The 25744-nt window shown below is 36.0% G+C and overlaps 1 protein-coding gene across 1 annotated transcript in view; it reads right to left on the reverse strand.

The window, feature by feature from the left end:
* LOC131693675 (uncharacterized) overlaps positions 1 to 24780 on the reverse strand; it is a 109523-nt gene extending 84743 nt beyond the window's left edge. Inside the window, 1 exon segment of the mRNA XM_058981714.1 lies at positions 23824 to 24780. Coding sequence (XP_058837697.1) covers positions 23824 to 23835 — 12 coding nt within the window. The 5' untranslated portion in view covers positions 23836 to 24780.
* Between the last annotated feature and the right edge of the window lie 964 nt (positions 24781 to 25744).

Consider the following 25744-nt stretch of genomic DNA (forward strand, 5'->3'; position numbering starts at 1 on the left):
TGGAACACACAGCAGCCCAGTAAAACTATCGTCTGTCCGACCACTCAACCGCAATAAGTTTGTCGCATTCATCCTTTGCACGATATGAGACACGAAACCGCATCGACCCCCATTTGCATCGTAAAAGTTTTCAAGGTTTCATCATTTGCCGACACTTTCTTCTTGTTAGGAAATTCAGTTTATGACTGGATACTTTCCTCGTTTTATTCCGCTACGTTCAACGTACAGGCGGGCGTTGTCGAGTTCTACTCTGATAAACACAATTATCGTTATCATGGTAGAACGGGTTTTTAATATTTACACCACGGACAAACCTAGAAGATGTGTATCGGAAACATGGAGTGATCACGGATGATTCCTTTGACGTTTAATGCTTGTTGATCTCTTTTGAATATTTAACATACTTTCCAAAGCCAACTTCCATGTACTGCACTCGCCCACCACTCGATAAAAATTTCACTGAACCAGAATCTGAAATGCAGAAGCATCGATTCTTTGTCGCATAGTCGCGTTGGCGAAAAAATAGGATAATGAGCCTGTTTTGCCTTGTTTCTATTATCATCCTACCCATTTGAAGCCATTGGTTAGAACAGGGTCTGTACTCTTTGTTCAACGCGTTGGATCATGTGAGTGTGATAATTGGGGCATTCGATTCGAGTCGCTCGAACAGAAGTATTACACCATTATCAATCCATATTTGTTTTTATATTGGTTCATAAAAACGTAACAAAGGTGCGGAGCAAACCGCGTAAAAAATACCGCACAAAAAAACCGCGTAAAAAAAACTTGAGTGTTATTCCAAAGCCAAAATAACTTATAATTATAATTATAGCTACCAATATGGATACCAAATTTCTTATTTTCATAATCCCGTATCTCTTGAATTTAGTCATAAATAGTCATATCTTTATTTTTCAAAAAATCTAATTTTTTGTTACTTTATCTAAACGTACAGCTCCTTGACAATATTTCCCCAAATTTTTATGGAGATCCATAAAATAAATTTTTGTTTTGTGAAAGAGAATTTTTAATACAATTTTTAGAGCTTAAAACTGCGACTTTTTAGAAAAAAACGTTCCTGAATGTAGGAAAAAATATTATTTATTCTACGAATCGTTAAGCTACGAGAAATACTCATATCCTCATGAAATTGTTTGAGTCTTGGAATTTCAGTTGATCTATTGATCATCAATCGTGATCACCGTAAACCTCTTAAATAAAAAAAACGGTCGTGGGGAAAACGCCATATCTCCGCTAATTAGCAATACATTTTTATAAACTTATGCTTATTTTTTCATTGAAAAATGTGCTACCAAAATACTATAAGATTTAAGTAATAAAATCATAACATTATGCCTTTACGATAATTCAAACTTTCCTGATATTTTTCTCACGAAAAGGAATGTAACCCCTTAATCAATGCAGAATGTCCTAGGGAAACTGGTTGAAAAATAATACATAATTAAATATATGAAAAATAGGCATCAAATTTCTTGATTTTACAGCTATAGTTAACTAGTGGTTGGGAAATGTATCTTACTATTATTGTTGTTGGGATTAGTGGATTATAACCAAAATCTAAAAATTGCAAAACAAATATAAGTTTATACGTAGATCTACAATGTGAAAAATAAAGAATAAAAATTCATGTCATTTTAAAGAATATCTTAGTGCGAACGAATAAAAATTACACAATTGTAACATTTGATGCTTTGGAAAGCGTTTTGATAATATTTAAAATAATTGGTAACTTGTCTTAACTTAAATCCCCGACTATGTACGGGGAACGTGCCATTTGAGCCAATATATTCTGTCTTAACTCACATTGATTTCTGTTTCTACTTACCTAGGTAGGAAGAGAGTTGAAACATAGAGAATACTGTTACAAAAATCAATGTATTGATGCTTTGTTATTCATTTGTACCATTTATTCTAGCGTAATTTGATAAAGCATAAACAGAAGTAAGAAATTTAAAAATAAGCAATCATCGAATGACAGGTTTTGTCGATTTATCTAATAAAAACAAAAAATTGTGCCAACCCTCGGTCTCCTTTACATTTCGAGCGATCAAGTGTTATAAAAATTAACGAACTATTCAAAATACTGATTGTTGGAATTCTGCCGGTTGATCGTAGCGCCGGTTAGCGGTGAGCTACAACTTGCTTCTGTCATTTGAAAACGACTGTTATTTCTCATACATAAGTTTAAAACATGACTTATACGTCAGTTGTTAGTGGTCTTATGTTACAATAGAAAGAGAGCAGTTGCAAGACATGTGGGTACGACAAACAGATACTAGAGTCTGTGGAAAACTTTGTCAGGAACGTAGCGTGGAAGATTTGCAAGACGATCAACAAGATGAGGAAGAAATGTACTAGTTATGATTCACCACCTTGATGGGAGACTCAAAAGTGTTCAAACACAATAGTATAGAAAACTCCGAGTCAAACACGTTCCTTCTACGGCCTACAGCATATCTGTGAAAATCAGACCCGTTTCAAGCGAAAACTTGCCCAAATTTATTGAAGTAGCTTGTATAACTGAAGGGTGGATATTCAAAGTCGTATAACCACCATTTCCATTTTTTTACAAGACAGAAAAACGTTCGCTTTTTTCATTTTTAATATTAAAAACAAAAATTCACGATTAAAATTGAGGAAAATACGACCATTTGAAATTTGAACACGTATAAGTGGAGGGGGTCTGGTAGTTCGAAGCTGTATATCAACTATGAGCGTCACGAAGTTGAAGTAAGAGAGTAAGACCGATGACATGCATACGCGATTTTCGATGCGGTAAGTGAAGCGAATGCGTTTGAACTATCTCTATGGAGTGTGTATGTAGAACGCGTACTACTGTCATAGTAAAAGTGAAGCGAAGCGTCGGCGAACGCGGCAAAACGGGCAAAACACTATGTAAAGTGCTAAAACGCGTCCGCAAACGCTTCGTTTTCCGCTTCAGCTTGTCATCGGCCATAAGCTTCGCGAAGCTTTTAATTCATTTTTGGCAATTCTACATTGAAGACGCTTCAATAAACGCTCAATTAATAAATAACATAAAGTGTACACAGATATTTAATTCTTTTCGTGAATTCGTTGGTCGATATTTCGACATTGTCGATAAAACGAATTTCTCTTGGTACTACTTTACCGAGAAGACGAGATGCGAGTGTATATGCAATATTTCTTTGGACAAACTTTATTAATTAATAATAACATTAAATACCACAGAAAACGACGTAGGTCTTTGGGAAACACTTTCGCTGGAATGCGTTTTCCCAAAGCCGTCGTGTACTCCTTGCCGCAGATGCGGCCCTTTTTGTCTTTCGCGACGCGAATAACCATGATTTTCTCCGGACCTACAACATTGTTTCATGAACCAAATGTAACGCTAAAGTATGTATGCGTCAAAAACTAGACTGAATATTTACCTTGACAATATGGTTGGCATTGAGTCAAAAAGTTTTGAATGGGAATTTTTGAAAAATTCCCACAATAAAACAATTTTTGAAAAATTTCCACAATAAAACTATCGCAAATTTTGACTAGTTTTTTTCACCAGCTTAGAGTTCCAAAAAATATTTGAAACAAACTTTGAACATTATAGTCCCGGATTCCTCAAATGTAGCAAGAAGTCGAATAGAACCTATCAATAGAACAAATTTATTGGAACACGTATCTGACAGTAGACTCAGAAGCACTAGCTCTGCAATTGTTTTGTGCACAACATACCAAAACATTATGAAATTTAAACCACATACAAACAAGCATGGTTGTAAACATACATAGTCTAGATCGACAATTTAATTGAAAATCAAAATCAAATCAACCACATAATTAGAACATCAAAAAGCATATGATTTTACCACTTTATTATGATATTACACGTTATGTATTTTTCAACCAAATTCGAATATAAATAGCTTTACTTTGAGTTATCTGTTGGCTTTACAACTGACTATTTGTGAACAAATTGTTTACGGCTTCTGGAACCGCAGCTCAAATTTACAACTAATTGAACTTAACAGAAGCGCTGAATCTAAATTAGGTCATTTCATTTACTTTTCAACAATAAGCAAAACAATCGAAGTGAGTACAAATATTTGTTTCCCAGATTTTCCCTATGAACGAGCTTCTAAATACCAGAAATATCAGGAACGTACACAATTTAATACATTTTATATTCATAGCTATCAATCTAACCAGCACTGAAGGTGAAACAAACGATTTAGTAAAGAAAGTTTACACTATACTGCACCTCAACGCTATTCTGTAATATAGTAACATGCAAGTCCAAAACAATTATTATTTTCGGTACTTGTCAATTTGCATCATTTTGGTTGATTAGTTAGCATGCATTTTTTCTTTCAATATTATGCCATCCACCCATCGACCTAGGGGAGTCTATAACGAATGCAATGAATATAGTTCAAATTGTGATGATGAAAAGTAAAACAATACTTAGAGGGGATGAAATGTAATTTAGGAACATAACTAAAAATTATGTATATCGCGAATACAATGTTTAATTAACCCCCTACTGCCCAAATTTTTGTTTCACTTCAAAAAAATTTAAGCAGTGTGTTCTTATGATGAGAAAACTGAAAAACATATTGCTGGTTTACGAGAGTTACACGTTTTTAGGTTAAACCTCAAAATATGTAACCCGCCAAAAATTAAAAATATTTTTTCTCGCTAAAGCGTTCGAGATGTTTTTTCTGGGATGAACATCGCGGAAACATGTCTAGTTTGTGTGCACACACACCTATCGATGTCTGTGACCTCAGTATCCGATTTCCAGTATATTTTCAGGTGATCTCATTGGATCGAGGCAGACGCCGAGTTCATCTTCTGGTGTTTGAAGCGATAGATATGCTCGCGTCGAAATGGAAATCAATCAGGAATATTACTCAACAATTTTTGGTTCCATTAACCGGATTCTAGAATTCCCGCAATAAGTCTTAGTGTGTCAACAAAAAACGTCGATGACTACAAATGTAACTGCATTGTTCATTGAGCTTGCCAATTGGATCTTCATATAACCATGACAGTAATATTCATACAAACAGATGTTATTACAGCAATAGACCAGGAATGGAATCTAGAGAATGCTACAGTAACCTCGTGTATTCTATACGAATAGCTGAAGTTTGACATGGCGCTCGGTATTGTGTGGATGCTCTTTACAATGTCTTTTGGAAGCGTATCTAAAAGCAAAACAAAGCTTTGATAATATTATTCAGTTTTGGAATTTGACGTTTTGTTTCAACAGACTTCGCAGTCGCTTCTTTATTTATGGGGCCAGCAGCTTACTATCTGAACCGGCAAAGCAGGGATCATTCGTTAGTTTCCCAAAGGTAGCTAGTGATAAGCACTTCGAAGACGCATTTTTTTCACCCAGTTACGCAACACTACCTTTTGGCGAAGTAAGTTCTTTAGCTCATAAGTGTAGTTTTGAATTGCAATTCTACGGTAAAGTACTACTGTAAAATAGCTTACCAATAATATTTTTTAAAAACTTCAAGATATGTGATAAGTTTCCAATTGAATTGTACTACCACACGCAAAGTAGTATTTTTTCTCGTTTCCTTAAATTTCCAACTTTCAACTCAAATATATTTTTATAGTACTAACAACTGCAATGATTACAACACAATCACTAATAAGCTACTACATTTACATTTTGTTAATTAGCCTGTACACGATGACGAAGTCGACCGATAAATGGACACACAATGACCCCCACCAACAATGCCATTAACCTATGGAACAATGTTTGCAAACACGGTCCACAGCAAAAGTCAATCCACGTCGACCCGCCAGTGGGCCACGCCAACGCGCACAGGCTTGTGGTTGATCGTTAGTGGTTAGTGGTGCAGAGTATAAGGTTACGAGAATTAAACTCCCACTTTGAGTTGCGAAACTCGGTGCGCCAAAGAAGGAATCGATCACCCAAAACCACTTAAAATTCTATTCTGTTTCCCTTAATTTTTCAATTCAATTTCTTATAACTGCTATATACAAATTCTTAGATCTACTATATACACTCAAGTTTTTTTTACGCGGTTTTTTTTTGCGCGGTATTTTTTACGCGGTTTTTTTTTACGCGGATTTTGAAATTTACGCGGTTTTCATTTACGCGGATTTTGAAATTTACGCGGTTTTCATTTACGCGGTTTTTGAAATTTACGCGGTTTTCATTTACGCGGTTTTTGAAATTTACGCGGTTTTCATTTACGCGGATTTTGAAATTTACGCGGTATCCATCAATGAGGTTCCCTTTATCGCGGATTCTTAAATTTAAGTGGTCTTCATTTACGCGGATTTTGAAATTTACGCGGTTTTCATTTACGCGGATTTTGAAATTTACGCGGTTTTCATTTACGCGGCTCGTATCCCCCGCGTAAAAAAAACCTGAGTGTACACTATTTACACTTCTCTTCTTGCGATCACCACCGATCGTACCAACTGCAGAAATCCTTCGCTGACTCCAAACTGGTCTTGATCCAAAACATCCGTCCCGTATCGATGTTGTTCAAAAGACCGCGAAACAATAATTGCGCTCTTTTATATAAACTGTTCTATACATTTTCCGAAACGGAAACCCTTCCAGAGATGCAATCAGGTTCAACCATCATTTTGATTTTTTTGAGAACAGATGAACTAGTCTGCGCGTTATCATCGTTATCATCATTATCATCTGCTTTATCGACAGGCGAGTAATAATGCATAAAAAACACAAAACATGAAAAAGGTCCATAGCCCTCTCGGTTTCCGCGATGCATCACTATCGATATGTAATGCAATAACCATCTTAAAGCAATTGTCTATCGGAAGTTGTTTATCACTGATGCACGAATTATGCTGGATGATGTTTTCAATACCGTCAAACCCGTCAACCTAGGGGAGGGAAAATTTTCTTCATCCGGGACGCCAATGGAAAAAATACATGTCGACTTTGCTCGTTAATATCTTCCAAAATAAAATATTTTGACAAAGAACATTTAACAATATAAAAACTAAATCTTCAAAACAAAGAAAAATATATTTATTATTGATATTTTTAGCCTCGCGCAAAGGTGCAGTATGGTTTTTACCGTTTATATGATGATCCCTCATTATTATTACCAAATCCATTTGCCTATTGCCTAATTTTCCAACTTACATAGGAATCCTACAGCGAAGGTTAATATTATGCGTATCACGGCAATAATTGTGTCAATACTTTTATGAATCATATACCTATTGATGACATACGTCCTCTAAACTAGCATACTTTTCGGTATTCAAAAAAGTCAGTCAATCGACTTATAAATTAAATTATGATATTCTCGGTGCGATCTTGGCCAGAGGACTTAAAGCCTGGTTCCGAGAGTTGTTTTTCGCTCTCTCGACGTCGAAGATTGTCGGTCTTTTCACACTCACAGTAGGTTACAATTAACGTGTGCCTGGCTGAAGAAACCGTACATTTTACAGCCAAGGTGACTAATCGCCCCAACAGCACCGCATGATATCTCACTCGCTTTATGAGCTCTTCGTTCTTCGCCTGCAATACGAGAGTAGAGGACTTTTCTCCTCATGTTCTCGATTCAGGAAGTAGTATTATTACTGGTTTGAAAAATTCTACCACTCAAAACCGCATGCACAGTTTGCTGGGACGCAATGCATTTGAAACGATTGGTCGAACGGTGGTATTTCTGTGAAAGGTTATAGGCAAAGATGATTGCACGGGTTTCGTTTTTTTGCTTCCGACGCTGACCGTTTCTAGCGAACGGTGCTGCCTGATTTTGGACGGTTTGTTTGGGACCCTTGAATCTGCTATGTAGCCTTTTAATGCTACCGTCGTATTAAGTTACGATGGAATCGGTTGATAGTTCTTGATATTTATTTGATATAGAATATAGAATATGAAGATTTTACTTCTTTGATTTGCTCAAGTCCATATATCAGCTGAGAAATCTATCAATTGGTTGAATGCGTCGTTATTGAATGAGTATACGTATTATTTTTCTCGGGTTGCACGACCCAACGGCTCTCACTCTTATCGAAACTCTATAGCTTCTTTTCTGGCGCTGGGAGTGTAGCTAGCTTTCTCGTTCCCTCGTTCATGCGCTGTGAATTGGATTTGGTTTGTGTACAATGCGGAATATGTAGGTGTGGCAAAACACACAGTTTGCTAAAGTTTAAACCAAAAATATGTTTACACTCCATGAGTACAACGGGTCTACGTCATAGCGTACACAAGAATCAATGGGAGCTGAGTGAACTCAGTGTGAAATTTTAGCTCCACCTGTATATATTCAATTGGTTCGCATATACATATCGTATAGCTGCACATTAGGGTGTCGTTTACGTTGCAATAAACCTGCTTCGCAGGATAATTTTTAATATGTATAGGAGAAAGAGTGTTCAAGTACTTTCGCTCTGATGTAGACAATTTGTTATCTATCGCAAGTTAGAACCATTGATCTACCATTTTGAAATATCACTTTAACTTTTCTTCTACTTCAGAACCTGCCGATTGTTATATTTGACGCAAACTGTTGTGTAATACAAATTCAAAAAAATCGTCTACAAAAATTTCAAAAAGCTATCAATAAATTCAATTAAGTTTTCAAAATAGGCTAAACCTCGACGAAAGTCGCAGTAAAAAGTGTGATACTCAAACATGTAACAAATAGAGCCACTCTCTCATGGTAGAAACTGCTTGCACATGACTGCCACACCGTTCCTCCTATATTTATATGGGCCACGCCAACGCGCACAGGCTTGTGGTTGATCGTTAGTGGTTAGTGGTGCAGAGTATAAGGTTACGAGAATTAAACTCCCACTTTGAGTTGCGAAACTCGGTGCGCCAAAGAAGGAATCGATCACCCAAAACCACTTAAAATTCTATTCTGTTTCCCTTAATTTTTCAATTCAATTTCTTATAACTGCTATATACAAATTCTTAGATCTACTATATACACTCAAGTTTTTTTTTACGCGGTTTTTTTTTGCGCGGTATTTTTTACGCGGTTTTTTTTTACGCGGATTTTGAAATTTACGCGGTTTTCATTTGCGCGGATTTTGAAATTTACGCGGTTTTCATTTACGCGGTTTTTGAAATTTACGCGGTTTTCATTTACGCGGTTTTTGAAATTTACGCGGTTTTCATTTACGCGGATTTTGAAATTTACGCGGTATCCATCAATGAGGTTCCCTTTATCGCGGATTCTTAAATTTAAGTGGTCTTCATTTACGCGGATTTTGAAATTTACGCGGTTTTCATTTACGCGGATTTTGAAATTTACGCGGTTTTCATTTACGCGGCTCGTATCCCCCGCGTAAAAAAAAACCTGAGTGTACACTATTTACACTTCTCTTCTTGCGATCACCACCGATCGTACCAACTGCAGAAATCCTTCGCTGACTCCAAACTGGTCTTGATCCAAAACATCCGTCCCGTATCGATGTTGTTCAAAAGACCGCGAAACAATAATTGCGCTCTTTTATATAAACTGTTCTATACATTTTCCGAAACGGAAACCCTTCCAGAGATGCAATCAGGTTCAACCATCATTTTGATTTTTTTGAGAACAGATGAACTAGTCTGCGCGTTATCATCGTTATCATCATTATCATCTGCTTTATCGACAGGCGAGTAATAATGCATAAAAAACACAAAACATGAAAAAGGTCCATAGCCCTCTCGGTTTCCGCGATGCATCACTATCGATATGTAATGCAATAACCATCTTAAAGCAATTGTCTATCGGAAGTTGTTTATCACTGATGCACGAATTATGCTGGATGATGTTTTCAATACCGTCAAACCCGTCAACCTAGGGGAGGGAAAATTTTCTTCATCCGGGACGCCAATGGAAAAAATACATGTCGACTTTGCTCGTTAATATCTTCCAAAATAAAATATTTTGACAAAGAACATTTAACAATATAAAAACTAAATCTTCAAAACAAAGAAAAATATATTTATTATTGATATTTTTAGCCTCGCGCAAAGGTGCAGTATGGTTTTTACCGTTTATATGATGATCCCTCATTATTATTACCAAATCCATTTGCCTATTGCCTAATTTTCCAACTTACATAGGAATCCTACAGCGAAGGTTAATATTATGCGTATCACGGCAATAATTGTGTCAATACTTTTATGAATCATATACCTATTGATGACATACGTCCTCTAAACTAGCATACTTTTCGGTATTCAAAAAAGTCAGTCAATCGACTTATAAATTAAATTATGATATTCTCGGTGCGATCTTGGCCAGAGGACTTAAAGCCTGGTTCCGAGAGTTGTTTTTCGCTCTCTCGACGTCGAAGATTGTCGGTCTTTTCACACTCACAGTAGGTTACAATTAACGTGTGCCTGGCTGAAGAAACCGTACATTTTACAGCCAAGGTGACTAATCGCCCCAACAGCACCGCATGATATCTCACTCGCTTTATGAGCTCTTCGTTCTTCGCCTGCAATACGAGAGTAGAGGACTTTTCTCCTCATGTTCTCGATTCAGGAAGTAGTATTATTACTGGTTTGAAAAATTCTACCACTCAAAACCGCATGCACAGTTTGCTGGGACGCAATGCATTTGAAACGATTGGTCGAACGGTGGTATTTCTGTGAAAGGTTATAGGCAAAGATGATTGCACGGGTTTCGTTTTTTTGCTTCCGACGCTGACCGTTTCTAGCGAACGGTGCTGCCTGATTTTGGACGGTTTGTTTGGGACCCTTGAATCTGCTATGTAGCCTTTTAATGCTACCGTCGTATTAAGTTACGATGGAATCGGTTGATAGTTCTTGATATTTATTTGATATAGAATATAGAATATGAAGATTTTACTTCTTTGATTTGCTCAAGTCCATATATCAGCTGAGAAATCTATCAATTGGTTGAATGCGTCGTTATTGAATGAGTATACGTATTATTTTTCTCGGGTTGCACGACCCAACGGCTCTCACTCTTATCGAAACTCTATAGCTTCTTTTCTGGCGCTGGGAGTGTAGCTAGCTTTCTCGTTCCCTCGTTCATGCGCTGTGAATTGGATTTGGTTTGTGTACAATGCGGAATATGTAGGTGTGGCAAAACACACAGTTTGCTAAAGTTTAAACCAAAAATATGTTTACACTCCATGAGTACAACGGGTCTACGTCATAGCGTACACAAGAATCAATGGGAGCTGAGTGAACTCAGTGTGAAATTTTAGCTCCACCTGTATATATTCAATTGGTTCGCATATACATATCGTATAGCTGCACATTAGGGTGTCGTTTACGTTGCAATAAACCTGCTTCGCAGGATAATTTTTAATATGTATAGGAGAAAGAGTGTTCAAGTACTTTCGCTCTGATGTAGACAATTTGTTATCTATCGCAAGTTAGAACCATTGATCTACCATTTTGAAATATCACTTTAACTTTTCTTCTACTTCAGAACCTGCCGATTGTTATATTTGACGCAAACTGTTGTGTAATACAAATTCAAAAAAATCGTCTACAAAAATTTCAAAAAGCTATCAATAAATTCAATTAAGTTTTCAAAATAGGCTAAACCTCGACGAAAGTCGCAGTAAAAAGTGTGATACTCAAACATGTAACAAATAGAGCCACTCTCTCATGGTAGAAACTGCTTGCACATGACTGCCACACCGTTCCTCCCCGCAGCGTACCCTAGCAACATGTTCCATTACGGCGGACGTGTTTCTCGTTTCTTTGTCGAAGAGCTTCGTTGAATTTCGTATTAAAGTATTTTTTATCTGCTCTTTCCCTTTTTTCTACTACCATTCTCGCCGTACCCATCCTCTCGGTGCTACATGTGTGGAAGTCTGACACTACTGATTTTAATCTTGTATCTAGTGATTAGTGCATTTTTCTGAGATTGCCTGCAATGCTGACAGTTTGTTGTTAAATGCGTTTTTTGTTTTGTTCTTCGCATTCACTGTGTCAAATAAATCGACATCTTCGGAGTATGAACAATAAAAGAATTATGGTAAACTAATTACTCCCGACGACTCTCTGCGCTTGTGTAGGAAGCATTGCGACATGTTGATAGTGATGGTTGTGTTGCTTTTTATTCCTGGATTCAGTTCATACATAATAACGTAGACCAAGATAGCTCACGTCTGACGTCAAGTGTATATTTGTGCAGTCGCATTGATGGGCGAGACGAGCGGTAAAGGGTCGCTGGGTGTTGTTCTCAATAGCTATGTCTTGAACTTGAACAGGTTTTACTGCTTTTCGATCGACCATCTCGGACCATTTGTCATTATTTCAATGCGTTAGACAAGTTGCCGTTTTCATTCGCGGGTAAACACAAGATTTTATGCATCGTTTTAACCTAACCAAACGAAAATCTTAAAACCCTTTGCACACCACAGATGAAAAAGATTATGGATCAATATTTCGAAAGTACGAAATAAATCACGCCTGTTGGAATTTTTTGTATATGTAGGATGATGAGCCTATTTTTTCTCTGTTTCTATTGTCGCCCTACTCATTTGAAGCCGTTAGTTGTAGCAACCTTTACCATCTTTGTTTAACGCATTGGTTCAAATGGTAAGACGACAATCGGTGCAATCGATTCGAGTTTTTGTTGCGCTCAAACAGAAGTATTTCACCATTCACTGACCATTTTTGTTATATTGGTTCTTAGGAAATAAGCAAGGATACTGGTGACAATTTATATGTATTCCATCGATTGTAAGCCGCGTAATGTTTGAAATAATGCGGCACCCTCCCCAATAGAGTCAACAATAATCCTAAATACAGTAGGCTGTGTCAAATAGACTCGTGTGCCGCCAGCCTGTAATTTTGAATGTAATATACTTCTAAGCCGCATGCTAGGCCGGCGGAGCGCCGCCGAAACTTTTTTCGCGGCCTCAAAAATTCTCAGTATGATGATTTTTACCTAAACAAGACAAACGACACAGGCTTAACTGTAGGTAATGTAGGTTCAATAAAAATATGGATTGAAAAAAATGTAGGTTCAATAAAAATATGGATTGAATTCAATACATAAAATTATTGGTCGGGAGACAATGAATTTATTTGTTGAATTCAATAAAAGTTATTTATTGTTCCAATAAAAAAATGTTATGGTTCTATTTCTTAAATAAATATTTTATTGAAATTAAAACAAAATTACTGAAATTAAGAATGTTTTTATTGAAAGCAAACATTTATTGTTATTGCAATAAAGAAATATTTTCAAACCAATAAGTTTTTGTTTGAAGTAAAAAACAATAAATGATAGGATTCAACAACACATATTTTTGGTTTAAACATGCTTAATTTTTTTTGCGTGCGTGCCTTTATTGGCTATGCTGCTCAGTGCTCTGATCTGACGGTGCCAAAGGTGTCTAAATATGCCTCAGTGTACCGGAGGATTTAAGCACTAGTTGTTCTGTGCGACCGCAAGTTGGGCAACTCTGAAAAGTAACATATACGCAAGTATAAACATTATATTTGCTTTTGGTAACGATTTCTACTCACCTTCCAAATAAACGAAATTAATTCGATGCGCTAGCCCCGGAAAAGTTTTGTTCCCTCGGAGCTATCAGCGTACAATAAAGAAAATTATGCCCACAGATAAAAAAAACATTCAGTTTGTTCTAAACAATTCCTCTTTTGCTTCAAACATGACTGCATGTCAAATTCAATGAGAAGTATTTGTGGAATGCAATGTTGTTTTGTCATAGCAATCATATTTTAGTTTGAAACAAGCATTTTCTTATGTCGTTTTCGTTTTTGACTTTGCACTGCACCCGTGTAGTCGGTGCTACACTCATTCAAACTTGGGTGTAATCAGTCTATCTGTTTTTTGCACTACACTAGTGTAGCAACAAGTAAAAACGAAAACGCCATTAGTAGAAAAAGCTCGAAATGCATTGTTATTTCAAATTGGTCTCATTTTTTTTGCTTTAATGTAATTATTACGATTAATTTAAACAAAGAAGTCAGTTGTTTCGATGAACAAAAGCGATCATCGATACAATTTACCAAAACATTGGTTTAAAATAAAGATACATTATGTTTTGATCATAATGGCGTGTGCCGAATTCAAATAAATATTCTGGTTTTTTTTAACAAAGGAATCAGTTTGGTGGGATAAAAATTCTAGTTTGTTTCTAATTAAAAACACAAACAGTGATATTTATTATATTAAACCAGTTTAGTTTGACACGAACATTCTTTAGTTTAGAAATTCAACCAAACGTTTCGTTATTTCAAACATGCTCTATTCTTCTGCGTGTAGGGTTACTGTGGTTGTAACCAGTGGTGCAAATATTCATTTTCAAATGCCAACTTTCAGCTCAATCAAACCCAACCATGATTCAAATTCAAAGCCTCCCTTAAAGACATGCTGAAAAGAGTCACAAGGTGGTTTCTAAAATGGCTGCCGTCGTTTCTGCTTCTTCTTTTTATTTCATCGTCAAAATCAAAACATTGCATTGGCGCGCAGAACAAAATCGTTTGTAACTTAAATGTCTTATCTCAGATTGCTTAGAAATTGTATCACTGTATGTAAGCATTTTAGCACATGCAGATGAATAGATTCTCTTCACGAAATTTTTATTCGTTAGGGAAATTTGCACCTTTTTATTTTTCGAAACAAATGAAACACGTGGTACAAAAATCAGTCAGCTGATTGCTGAACGATACGCTTGTGTGCGTGCCATCTCCTATCGGTATAGTATGTTCTAGCCGCACACAGATGCTAAACGTAACCCGAACATAACCGAACCTTTGTTGTGATTTTGGCATCGCGTCACGTTAATCATTCACTTTCAAGTTGGCGGGATTTTCATAACCAAGCCGTACGACTTCATTTCAAATTGATCCTTTTTTATTCACCAACCAAAGTTGTCATCTGCTCTGTACATGCAAGTTTAGGTTAAATGTTGACATGTTTTGCGTTTTCAAGCTTAGGGGCCATGCACTAGTTACGTAAGGCTTTTTTAGAACTTTTTAACCTCCTTCTCCCCCCTGATAAGAGTTCGTAAGATTTTGGTGAACTCCCCCTCCCCCATACGTAAGATCTTATCATGATTTTCGTAATTAAAAAGGCATATTGTTAATTCATTAAATAGTAAGATTGCGAAAACGATACTTATAGAATGATTTAAAAAATTTCAAAAATTCAACAGTAATCATCATCGGCAATTTTATTAGCATCTTAATTTTGCCTAGTAGAAATTTCAGATTAACTGCTGGGAGATATTCAGTAACTCCGATTTGGTCCACATAGTCTGCTTTGCTATATTCGGAAATAGTTCCTTGTGATGTAAAACTTCTTCTGGTGGGAATTAATTCTGAGTTCCAACTGTGATGCTTATCGTACGCGTAGCTCCGACATAGCCATCTACGAATTTTCTTGAAGTCAAATACAGTTCACACTCTGGAAATATTCGGTCTACAAGATCATTGTCAATCGCATGACTGAACATTTTCCGGATACCTTGCGGAAGCGAAAATTGAAAAAAAAGGATGTTGACCTAATAACACGGTATCAACACTTCCTAACTTGTAAGGCACATTGTGACTCCAGTTCCTGAACAGAACAATATACCATCAAGAGTCAAGAAATTGTTGTAACTGCTCCAACGCCATCGTCAATTAAGTTACTCCTCACGCTGCCAACAATCAACAAAATTCCTTAACTAATTTAGGAATCATATCCTGCCGGAAAATACTTTAATTCGAGGTCCGCTCTTCCTTGACCATGATGTACAATATATACTCGTTTTGTGTAATATACACGATCATGGCAGAAAAAATAAATAGTACCCTTTTACCCTTTTCTTATGAAAATAATATTTCTCTTATTGATTTCATTTTTCATACTTGTTTTATGATATTACGTAAGAAAGGACAAACCCTCCCTCCCCCTTAGATAAGAATTCGTAAGATATTTTGAAACTCCCCCTCCCTCCATATTCCCTTACGTAATTAGTATATGGCCCCTTACATGAACAGTAAGAAGTACGTTCAGAATAGTTCTGCTTGGAAAGCCTAGTCAATATCCCAGTACAGAGATATTCACAGGGTCAATGAAATCGAAAATGAATGGAAATGATTGAGCAGCTCGGCTGTTTGAATGAATGATGCAAACGTAAAACTGCAAATTGAACATAGTAGGGTATGATGTACCTGAATATGTTTAGTATTTTTATTATTCTAGTTCATAACTTGAGGTAACACTGATTTGTATCAACTTTATCGATTAAAAAAGTCGAGATTTAAACGATGTGCAAAGATTTTCGTAAATTCTTTTCGTGTTATCGTGATATTTTAGTCTTGAGCTTACCGAGTGATTTTTTTACACAGACGTGACATCTGACTGAATCATTAAAGCATTAGCAGTATCTTATCGTTTTATTAATTATTTCACGGCTATGACTTGCGCAATGAATTTTTGGTGCTCAGCGCAGTTTCATATCAATATGAACATTACACTGAATCTTAACAAGGTACACTGAAAGAGTAATAAGGTTGTAATTTTCTTGCATCCAATGTTCGCGCCTATGAGACTGGTTACTAGCAATTGTACACAACAGCTCACGAAGAAATTTTCAGACCAAAGTACAGAGTGACATTCAAAAGCACACAAGAAACAGTTATCGAATCCATGAATAATAGTTAGGTTTCATGAGCTCGACTGGTGAATCGTGGTTAGCATACTAGAAATTATGAAGAGGTTAAAAAATCCATGTATAATAAATACACTGAGTTCCGTGAAATTGCAAAGATTGAGATCAGGCACAAAATCGCAAATTTCAATAACTATATTTTGAAAGTTTTTTTTGAATTTGTGGAGTATTTCACGCGCACGGATAGTGAATAGTAACTTATATGTTCGGAATCATTACCAGTTCAAGAAGAAAGAATGGATTCATAAATATTATACCGAGTTTCGGTTTCGAGAAAATATCAACATTATTTTATTTTTTTGTTATCTAATTCACAGCCATTAATACCAAATAATGATCAAGATGTGATAAATAATGAAACGATTAACGTCGTATATTTGGATCGTAGACAATGTTTCTAGATTTGTGAATAAAATTATGAGTCAACAATTTTGTAGATCGCGAATAATCGGCGTGGAAAAACTGCATCGGCGGCCGACGAGTGTTATAAAATTACCAGCAGTGGCGTGGCGCGGCGGGGCACATGTCTAATTTGGAGCTTATTATTTTCATTTAAATTATTTTGTATGCTGCTGCTGTTAATTTTAACTGAAAATAGGTTTCGGGTCGTCAGATCTTGCTTACCTGTTCAATGAACAGGTTGAACGAACCCACGCGTCGCCTCTGGGATTAGAGATTTTCTAATCCGATATATGACGCGAATGATAAAATAAAGATAAAAAGCCTCTAAATAGAAATAAAAAATAAAATCATTGTCAATTAATCGAAGTTCCACAACGCAGCTCATGTTGGAAAGAAGAAAAAATCTCAAAGAAAGTCGTAAAGAAAGCAAATTTCCATTTCATTGTTTTGCTCATGTTAAAAAAGACTAAATCACATAGAAATTTCCAACAAATAAAATTCAAAATATCCAAAGGCGTTTTCAAGAAACTAGTACTGTAAAAAATCTTACAAAGATTTAAAATCAATAACATTCCACACATATTCTTAAAAAACTATGCATATTTATAAGGGGGTAGTATCCCAGACAAATACATTCATATATGTTCATATTTTAGTTATTTTAGAAATGTAAATGATGTATAGTTTTGTGATACCCTCTACTTAAGGGGGTGTCTGGAACGTTAAAATTTTACACCACTGTACTGCCCATTATCGCAAGTCAGTCCCACGTTCTATGGGATTCCCTATCTACATGGAACTGACTTCCGATTATAGGCAGTGTAGAGCACGTACAATTATGCATATTGTTACTATGTTTTAATTGCCGCAAGGTTCTACTATATCGATTTTGTTGGCCATTTTCGGCAAATTTGAGACTAAGAAAAACGAAAGCAATGAAATTGAAAGACGGATAGGTATTCTATAGCGAATCAGTTATAAACTTAGAACGGAAAACTAGGACTAGTTAGGCTCATATGGACATGATCGAAAGGAAATGTGAAGAGTCTTTTGCTTTCTGCTAAGTAGGAGTTGGGCGTTGTACCCAAGTCTACCGCATGATCATTGATAGAACATATCGTCGCTGTTGTGCTATCTTATGACAAACACCATTTTGGGGTAAACTGAGTTAGATATGCCACATCACTTGTCTAAAAAATCTCTCCAAAGTGGCGTTTCGGAATTTTGACATTCTGCTTGGTTACTTTTTGCTTCAACTGAGCCAATCCCCAAATTGCTTCTGGGGATTGGCTCAAGTTATCTTGATGTATAAGATGTTTTTATATGTAAAACTATCCGAGAAACACAATGCCGTAATGATTTTAAGTTTTAGATTGGAAATACAGCATATTTGGCAACACTGTAACCAAAAAAAACTGTTTTTGCTAGATTCCCTGAATCATTTGCTTCAAAATGCATCCCACCGATTGTTTATAGACCAAATAAATCTAAAGATATGAATAAACGTTAATAATTGATATTTTTTCTATTGTAAATTTTCCATGCACGATTATGACACGCCATACAAATTTTGTCATCAATACACACCTATGACACGTGTGATTGCGACTTATGTTTACATTTGTAGTAAAAACTCACAGAATAGTCAACATATCTTCGTAATATTTGAGAAATTAATGCAGAATAGATAGAAGCATTAATTATATTCTTTGATTTGTTTACACCATTTACAAGTTTCAAGGTATTCAAAGTTTAAAAATCGTTTTTCTCGATATGTGCTAAATGGCGTTTGTGATTATAGAAATTGGCGAAAAAGCATACAACTATCAAGGGGATATTAACCGTTATGTATCCGACGCGGTACCCGGGTACCTTTTTAGGTTTCAATTAATGAAATTCCTATGTTTTATCCATAGCTGGAAATTGAAACTTTGTGACATCCAGAACACACTAAGTCAAGCTTTTGGGTTAATAATATTGTTGATATAGTAAGGGGGGAGTTAGGAGGGGATCCTGATTTTTTTTACTACGTAACAGGCCGACGTGGGTACCCGGGTACCCACAAAACTGAAATGCCAATAACTAAGGTAATTTCCAACCGATCTTGATGCTTTTGGGTGTTTTGGATTCAGGAATTCATCCGCTTTTGGAGTTGATAAAAATGAATCGGGTTACTTCATTTGGTTTCCGGGAATCCGGATTTCCCGAAGTAGTTTCCAGTACCGGGATACTATTTGTGAACTTCAATGGAATACTAGCAATATGGGTATCAAAATTCTTGGAATTGCATCAGTAGGCTGGATCTCGTGGTTTTGGAACCATTCGATGATATGACCCCGGAACGGACATTCCGGAGCAGGTACCCGTGGGGCCGTGAATGGCCATTCCATTCCAATTCCATTTTTTAAATTGCCATAGGGTCCCGTAACAATAAATAACAGACTACTACTATATTGATTACAGTCGTTATATGCATTTTTTGTGATATTTATTTATTTCATTAATTGGGCAGGGAGGGTGCATCAGGGTATCATACGAACTGTGTCATGGATTACGGTACGTGGATCGCCTGTCTCTAGTCAAAAATAGTAATGTCTGCGCTCACTTCCTAATTTTTTGGAATTATGTAGTTATTGTTGATATTCCTATCTATCATGGCATTGTAAGTTTAACGCGCTCTTCTCACACAAACCATCATGTAGTGCCAAAACAAGACGGACAGCATGCGAATGAAGCGATGTGGCGTAGCCATACTGGGCAGTGACAATACACTCAGGTTTTTTTACGCGGGGGATACAGGCCGCGTAAATGAAAACCGCGTAAATTTCAAAATCCGCGTAAATGAAAACCGCGAAATGAAAACCGCGTAAATTTCAAAATCCGCGTAAATGAAAAGCGCGTAAATTTCAAAATCCGCGTAAATGAAAATCGCGTAAATTTCAAAATCCGTGTAAAAAACCGTTTAAAAAATACCGCGCAAAAAAACCGCGTAAAAAAACCTGAGTGTAATTTATTTATTGTTAATAAACACTATCCTACTGTGATTAATTAATACATTGTTAATGCCTAATGTGGCTATGCCACATCGCTTCGTTCAAGTGCTGTCCGACTTCGCTAATTATCCATAGCCCTTATGAAGTATACCGTAAAAACAAGTGGATCACAGGTTTGTTTGCGTTTTCGATAACGAATACACTCCCACCTCGTCCGGCAGATTCTCAGCGGCTTTGCGCCTTTAGGATGCTTGGACTCAACTATGCGGCCCAGCCGCATCACACCTATTTCGCCCAAAACCTCATTTACGGCAGCACAATATCACTGTATGTTACGTTAGTTGGTAGTTCATTAATAAATTATGGAAATTTTATCTTTTCGACCCCTTTTTATGTCTTTAAACCACAAATGTAGCATACTTATGAAAGAAAAACGTTATTAATCCACCTAACAGTGTGATGAGACATTTCTTATAACTCTTATCACTCTCTTCGGATATTATATCGTTTGAGAACATTTAGAACTTGATGCTTCGCGATGTTTTTGATAACACATACTACATGGGATAGTGGCAGGACTCAGAGAATCACTCAAATCAGCATAGGACAACATCAGTGCTAGAAATCTCAAACCAAATCAATGGGAAGGCGAAAAAATGGCCCATAAAATAGACATACAAACGAATTATTGCTAATGCTCTGTTAATAAAATATCTAAATTCCTCAATCAATGCATTGTGGTGGGAAAACTGATTTTTCTAAAGGGGTTATGTATATTGTACTGAACCAAAAAAAAAATCGATTTGTTTTAATCGATTTAAAGTTTATACTTTACTCAAATTTCCAACGCGACTGAGAATTAAGAAATCAACGCTTTTTCTTGAAAAAACCCACCATTCAAAGAAAATCAACAGTGCATATTTTTAGACTTGGTTTTATTTCCTATTTAAGAACTATTGTGTTTTTTACATCCTAGATTGCATGATTCAGTGATCGAAACCCAAAACTTCATGAAGTATTTGAAATTATTAAATTAAAATTTGTGTTTGCTATTGAAATTGACAAAATGATTGTATATATAGTATATAGTCCCTTTGGCGATTGTTTACTTTTTTGGTCCCACCTATCAGCATTGAAGTATCGCCCTTACGTTTTTTTACAATACCAATTTTACAATTGGTGGGGGTTTGGTGAAAATCGATCTTAATGTCTAAACGGCATAATTCCGAAACCGTAATTTTTGAAATTTTAAAATTATGCAGAATTAATTTTTCAGAAAATAGTAACAAGCAAAAAAGTACCAAAGTCCAAAAAAATCAATTTTTGTCAAACGTAATTTTTTCGAGTTTACATCAAATCTCAATATTTCATGCATTATAATGTCATTTGGCATCAAAAATACAAATTTGATTTTGAAAATTTTTCATTTCAGTTTATATTGGAATTTGCTGTGTGATTGCACTCTTCAACTCGTAACTCCGGATCCGGAAGTCCAATCAATAAAAAAAATCAATTACAGCCGATGGGAAGATTGTACCTTTCATTTGAGACTAACTTTGTGCAAATCGATCCAGCCATCTCTGATTAACAGAGGTCATATTTTTTTTCCACATACACACATACTCACACATACATACAGACATGCATACACACACAGACATTTTCCGATCTCGACGAACTGAGTCGATTTGCATATGACACTCGGCCCTCCCGGTCGGGATTAGATCGACGAATTTTAGAGTGAATGAGAAAGGCAAAAACATTTTTAGCAAATGTTGAAATTTATGCATTTTTTAGTGAGCAGTTCTATGTTTCATAGACATTAAATCAATTTTAACTTCGCTTCCTATTAAATAAAGACCCTTATTACAGTACATCTCTACGAAAACGAGATCAATTTGAAAATAAATCTGAGGATTATGATTGATTACAGAACTCTGGAATTTTCTATTGGAATGTTTTCAGGCAGAAATTTGATATTGATGCTATTAGATAACTGTGAAATCAAGACCAAGAGATCAGTTACATATCAGGACCCCATTCCGACAATTTATCAAAAGTCCTCATGATGTTTACAACAACAGGTTATCAATCTACGGATCAGATAATTGTTATTGTAATATTGAATGAAATCAGTCTGCAGGTTGTATTGTGTTAAACCCCAAAACCTTCTCTTGGCTACGCCGTTGCTTGGAGTTATTTATTTCGCTTTTCATTTTCCGATATGTTTCAGATCGATCCGATGGTTATAAGTTGGAAAAATTACAGTCAGAAGGTTCGCACAAATGAATATTTTTGTACTGATAAGTTATCAAGTTCCTTCCAGACAACTTGGAAGTGTTCGGTGATTATTTCTAGCGGTTGTAGATAGTAAAATGAAATACAAAATTCGTTTTATCGAAATAATGTTTGGCTTATTTCAATGGATTATTACTATATTGAACAATAAATAGGCGACAAAGAGTAATCAACAAACAACAAGCCATAACTTTCAAAGTATTCAAAATAGATATTTGAAGTCTTCAGTAAAGTTATTCGCAAAAGTAAGAGCTACAAATTTGCTGAAGGCATCATTTCGATATAATCACTTCCAAAAAAATTTGTGAAAATATCTCACTCATAGGGGGATTAATCAGCAAAAGCACAATACCAAAAGAAAGGGCATATTGCCTCCATTAAATTCTCCGAAGATACTATTGACCTAAAATAAGCCGTTTTGTCGTTAATAATAGATTACATGTTTTTGGTCATATTTCTGGCAATGGGAAATGATAAAAATCTTTCGTCCGCATTTAATGTTAAATATCTCTTTTTATAATAGTCCGATTTCAACAATCTATAGCTTGTTCGAAAGGTATTCGGTAAAGCTGTCTAAAAACATATAAATTGTTAATCTATATTGTCAATTTCGGCAGATAATTCAAAAAAACTGCAAAAAACGCCATTTTTGCGCATTCAAACATTCATATCTTGGAAACTAAACATCAGAATCAAAAACAAATTAATAGCGTTCATACTGTTTTTTAGTTCTTTCATTTAAAATTGGTTTGGATAAGATCGGTTCAGCCATTGCTGAGAAACACGAATGAGAATTTGTCCGTTACATACACACACACACACACACACACAGACATTGTCCCAAATCGTCGAGCTGAGTCGATTGGTAAATAAGACTCGGCCCTCCGGGCCTCGGAAAAAATCTTGAAAGTTTGAGCGAATTCTATACATTTCTTTTATAAGAAATGTAAAACATGTTTTCCATATACAGGGGTAAAAGTATCCAGAGTAAATAATTGCCAACATTTTAACAGCAATTTATTTACAAAACCAAGCTTAACATGTTTGCTGAACATGTTATCTCGCTATATATATATATTTTTTTTTTTGAAATCTCACTTTTAGGAGAATTAATCTCCGAAAACACAGATCTAGAAAAAAGAACTAAGGATTTCCATAAATTTCTCCATAGACTTGATTAAACTAAACTTATTAATTCTGCCTCATAAAATTAATCGCACGTTTTAGGCAAAAACAAGGCCAGATACCAAATATAAACGGCATATTAGGACACAAATATGCCCATTGCCCTAAACATTGTTAACTTCGACTAAAATGAATACTAAAAAATAATACGGTGAATACGACCGTAGTTCATAACAAACTAAACAAATTATGAGTGATTAAAAAACAAATATGCTATTTCAACTTGCTTTTGTCGAATGTCAATATGTTAAATAGTAGCCTCATTAGGACTACAAAATTTTATTAAACAACTCACCTTGATATCCATAATTTATGCTAGGCTTCTTTAATCCCTTAAAAGTATTCACAAAGAAATTGGTAATAATCCAACTGGATGCATGCGTATGCGTATCTCACTGTACACTTCTATTTATCGGCGTATACCTTATTCACACATGTGATACACACCTTGCAATGAAGTTAAAAATCATTTTTTGCTCGATATATAACTAGCTTAGAACTGATCGCAAATTCTCACTCGTATGTTATTTCTTTTCACCTAAACTGACGCAGTCATGAGCGCCCGCATATCGGAAGACACTCACTCGTTTGATTATTCGATCTATTTATGCTGCTCGAGATCGGCACCACTTAGGAGTGACAAGGAAATAAACATTTCAACTCATGCTAGTACACCTTTTCGCCTTTGATGCTTCTCCAGGTATAAATCCACATATTAATTGATTGCATTTTAAATTCATCAAGCAAAGCTGAAGTGTATTGCATTGGACACTTCTGACCACCAGGCCACTACAATGCATACCGATTCAGACCCAAGTCCATAGAGCTCGGCCCGGTTACCCACCCATATGTGAGCACAATAACAACTCTCCGCACACCGAGCCGAAAATCGGTTTTCGCTCTATAGCAGCGCATATTCATTCAATTTACATACGTGTCTTCCACCGTTTCTCTCAACGACCGTTGATGAGGCTCCACTAGCTTAATATTCTTCGTTTTCTTCCTTCCTAAAAACCACCTTCATCACTTGATCAACCAAGTTTTCACCTCCCCCCTTCACAAGAGCGTTTTTTTTTTCGAACCGACTAACCAACCACCCTCTCACTAAAGCACGCGTGAGGAAGAGAGAATATCAGTAGACAAGGAGCGAAACAATGCAATTATTTTTCTAAATTTTCTACCCTTCTACGCGTTCTAATGAAACTGAAAACGTTTCACACGACCCGAAAAACACACCTTCTCCGCTCGACGGTCTCTCGTAGACTGAATACAACACAAATGCTGAAGAGCGAAGAGTACAGCAACGAGCTTTTGGGATGAAAGCTCAACAAGCACAGCGCAACCTATAACTATGATAACCAGGGTTGCCACTATTTCTAAAAAACGCAGTTCAACTAAAAATGTCTGGTAAAATCTGTCGGTAACTGCGATCCAAAATCATCGAAATTTGACATGCATTTAAAACTTCATAGAACGTACATCAAACGATTTTATTTTTTGTTAAATTCTGGGAAACTATAATCTAAATTTCCAAAATGAATACTGTCGTTGTAGAGACATGAGAATTTGTGTGAAACATCTTCTATAATGTAAAAATCTGGCAGAATGTCTGAAAGCTCTGAATGTGTCAGAAAAATCTGGCATAATGACATGCCTGACTATGAATATAGCACTACAGGTAAATTAGTTGGCAAATCAATTGCCTTGTACCTAACCCGAAAAGATGCAAATGACCCGAAGGTTAGAAACTCAAAAATAAAACAAATAGATTTAAACAACTTTCACATGAATGCGACATAGTTTACAATTGAATGTTGGTTGCCTTGCTGTTGAACCGCATAGTATGAACTATAACATTCATGTGAAAAACATATAGTGCATATCCATAAGTAAAACAATAGATTTCACCGATTCTTCTGCCCATTAAATCTATATGTAAAACTAATCGATATTCGCGTGTAATTGATTTGGACATCTTATGGCATTTTCGTTTTTGACAGTGCACTACACTAGTCAATGGTACTTCTTATGATGTTTAGGTGATTTTCACATAATAAACCGTGTGGTGTCCGGCGGGCTGAAATCCTTTTGCACTATTTCAGCCAAGAATAGAACCTCTGGGAAGCTGCTCCCATGTCGTAAGAGGCGACTAACAACGTGCTAGGAGTTCCTAGGTCAATGAATTGCTCCGTACCGAAGACTGCACGGACCTTAAG

The sequence above is a fragment of the Topomyia yanbarensis genome, chromosome 3 (assembly GCF_030247195.1).
Source record: "Topomyia yanbarensis strain Yona2022 chromosome 3, ASM3024719v1, whole genome shotgun sequence".
Classification (NCBI taxonomy): Eukaryota; Metazoa; Arthropoda; class Insecta; order Diptera; family Culicidae; genus Topomyia; species Topomyia yanbarensis.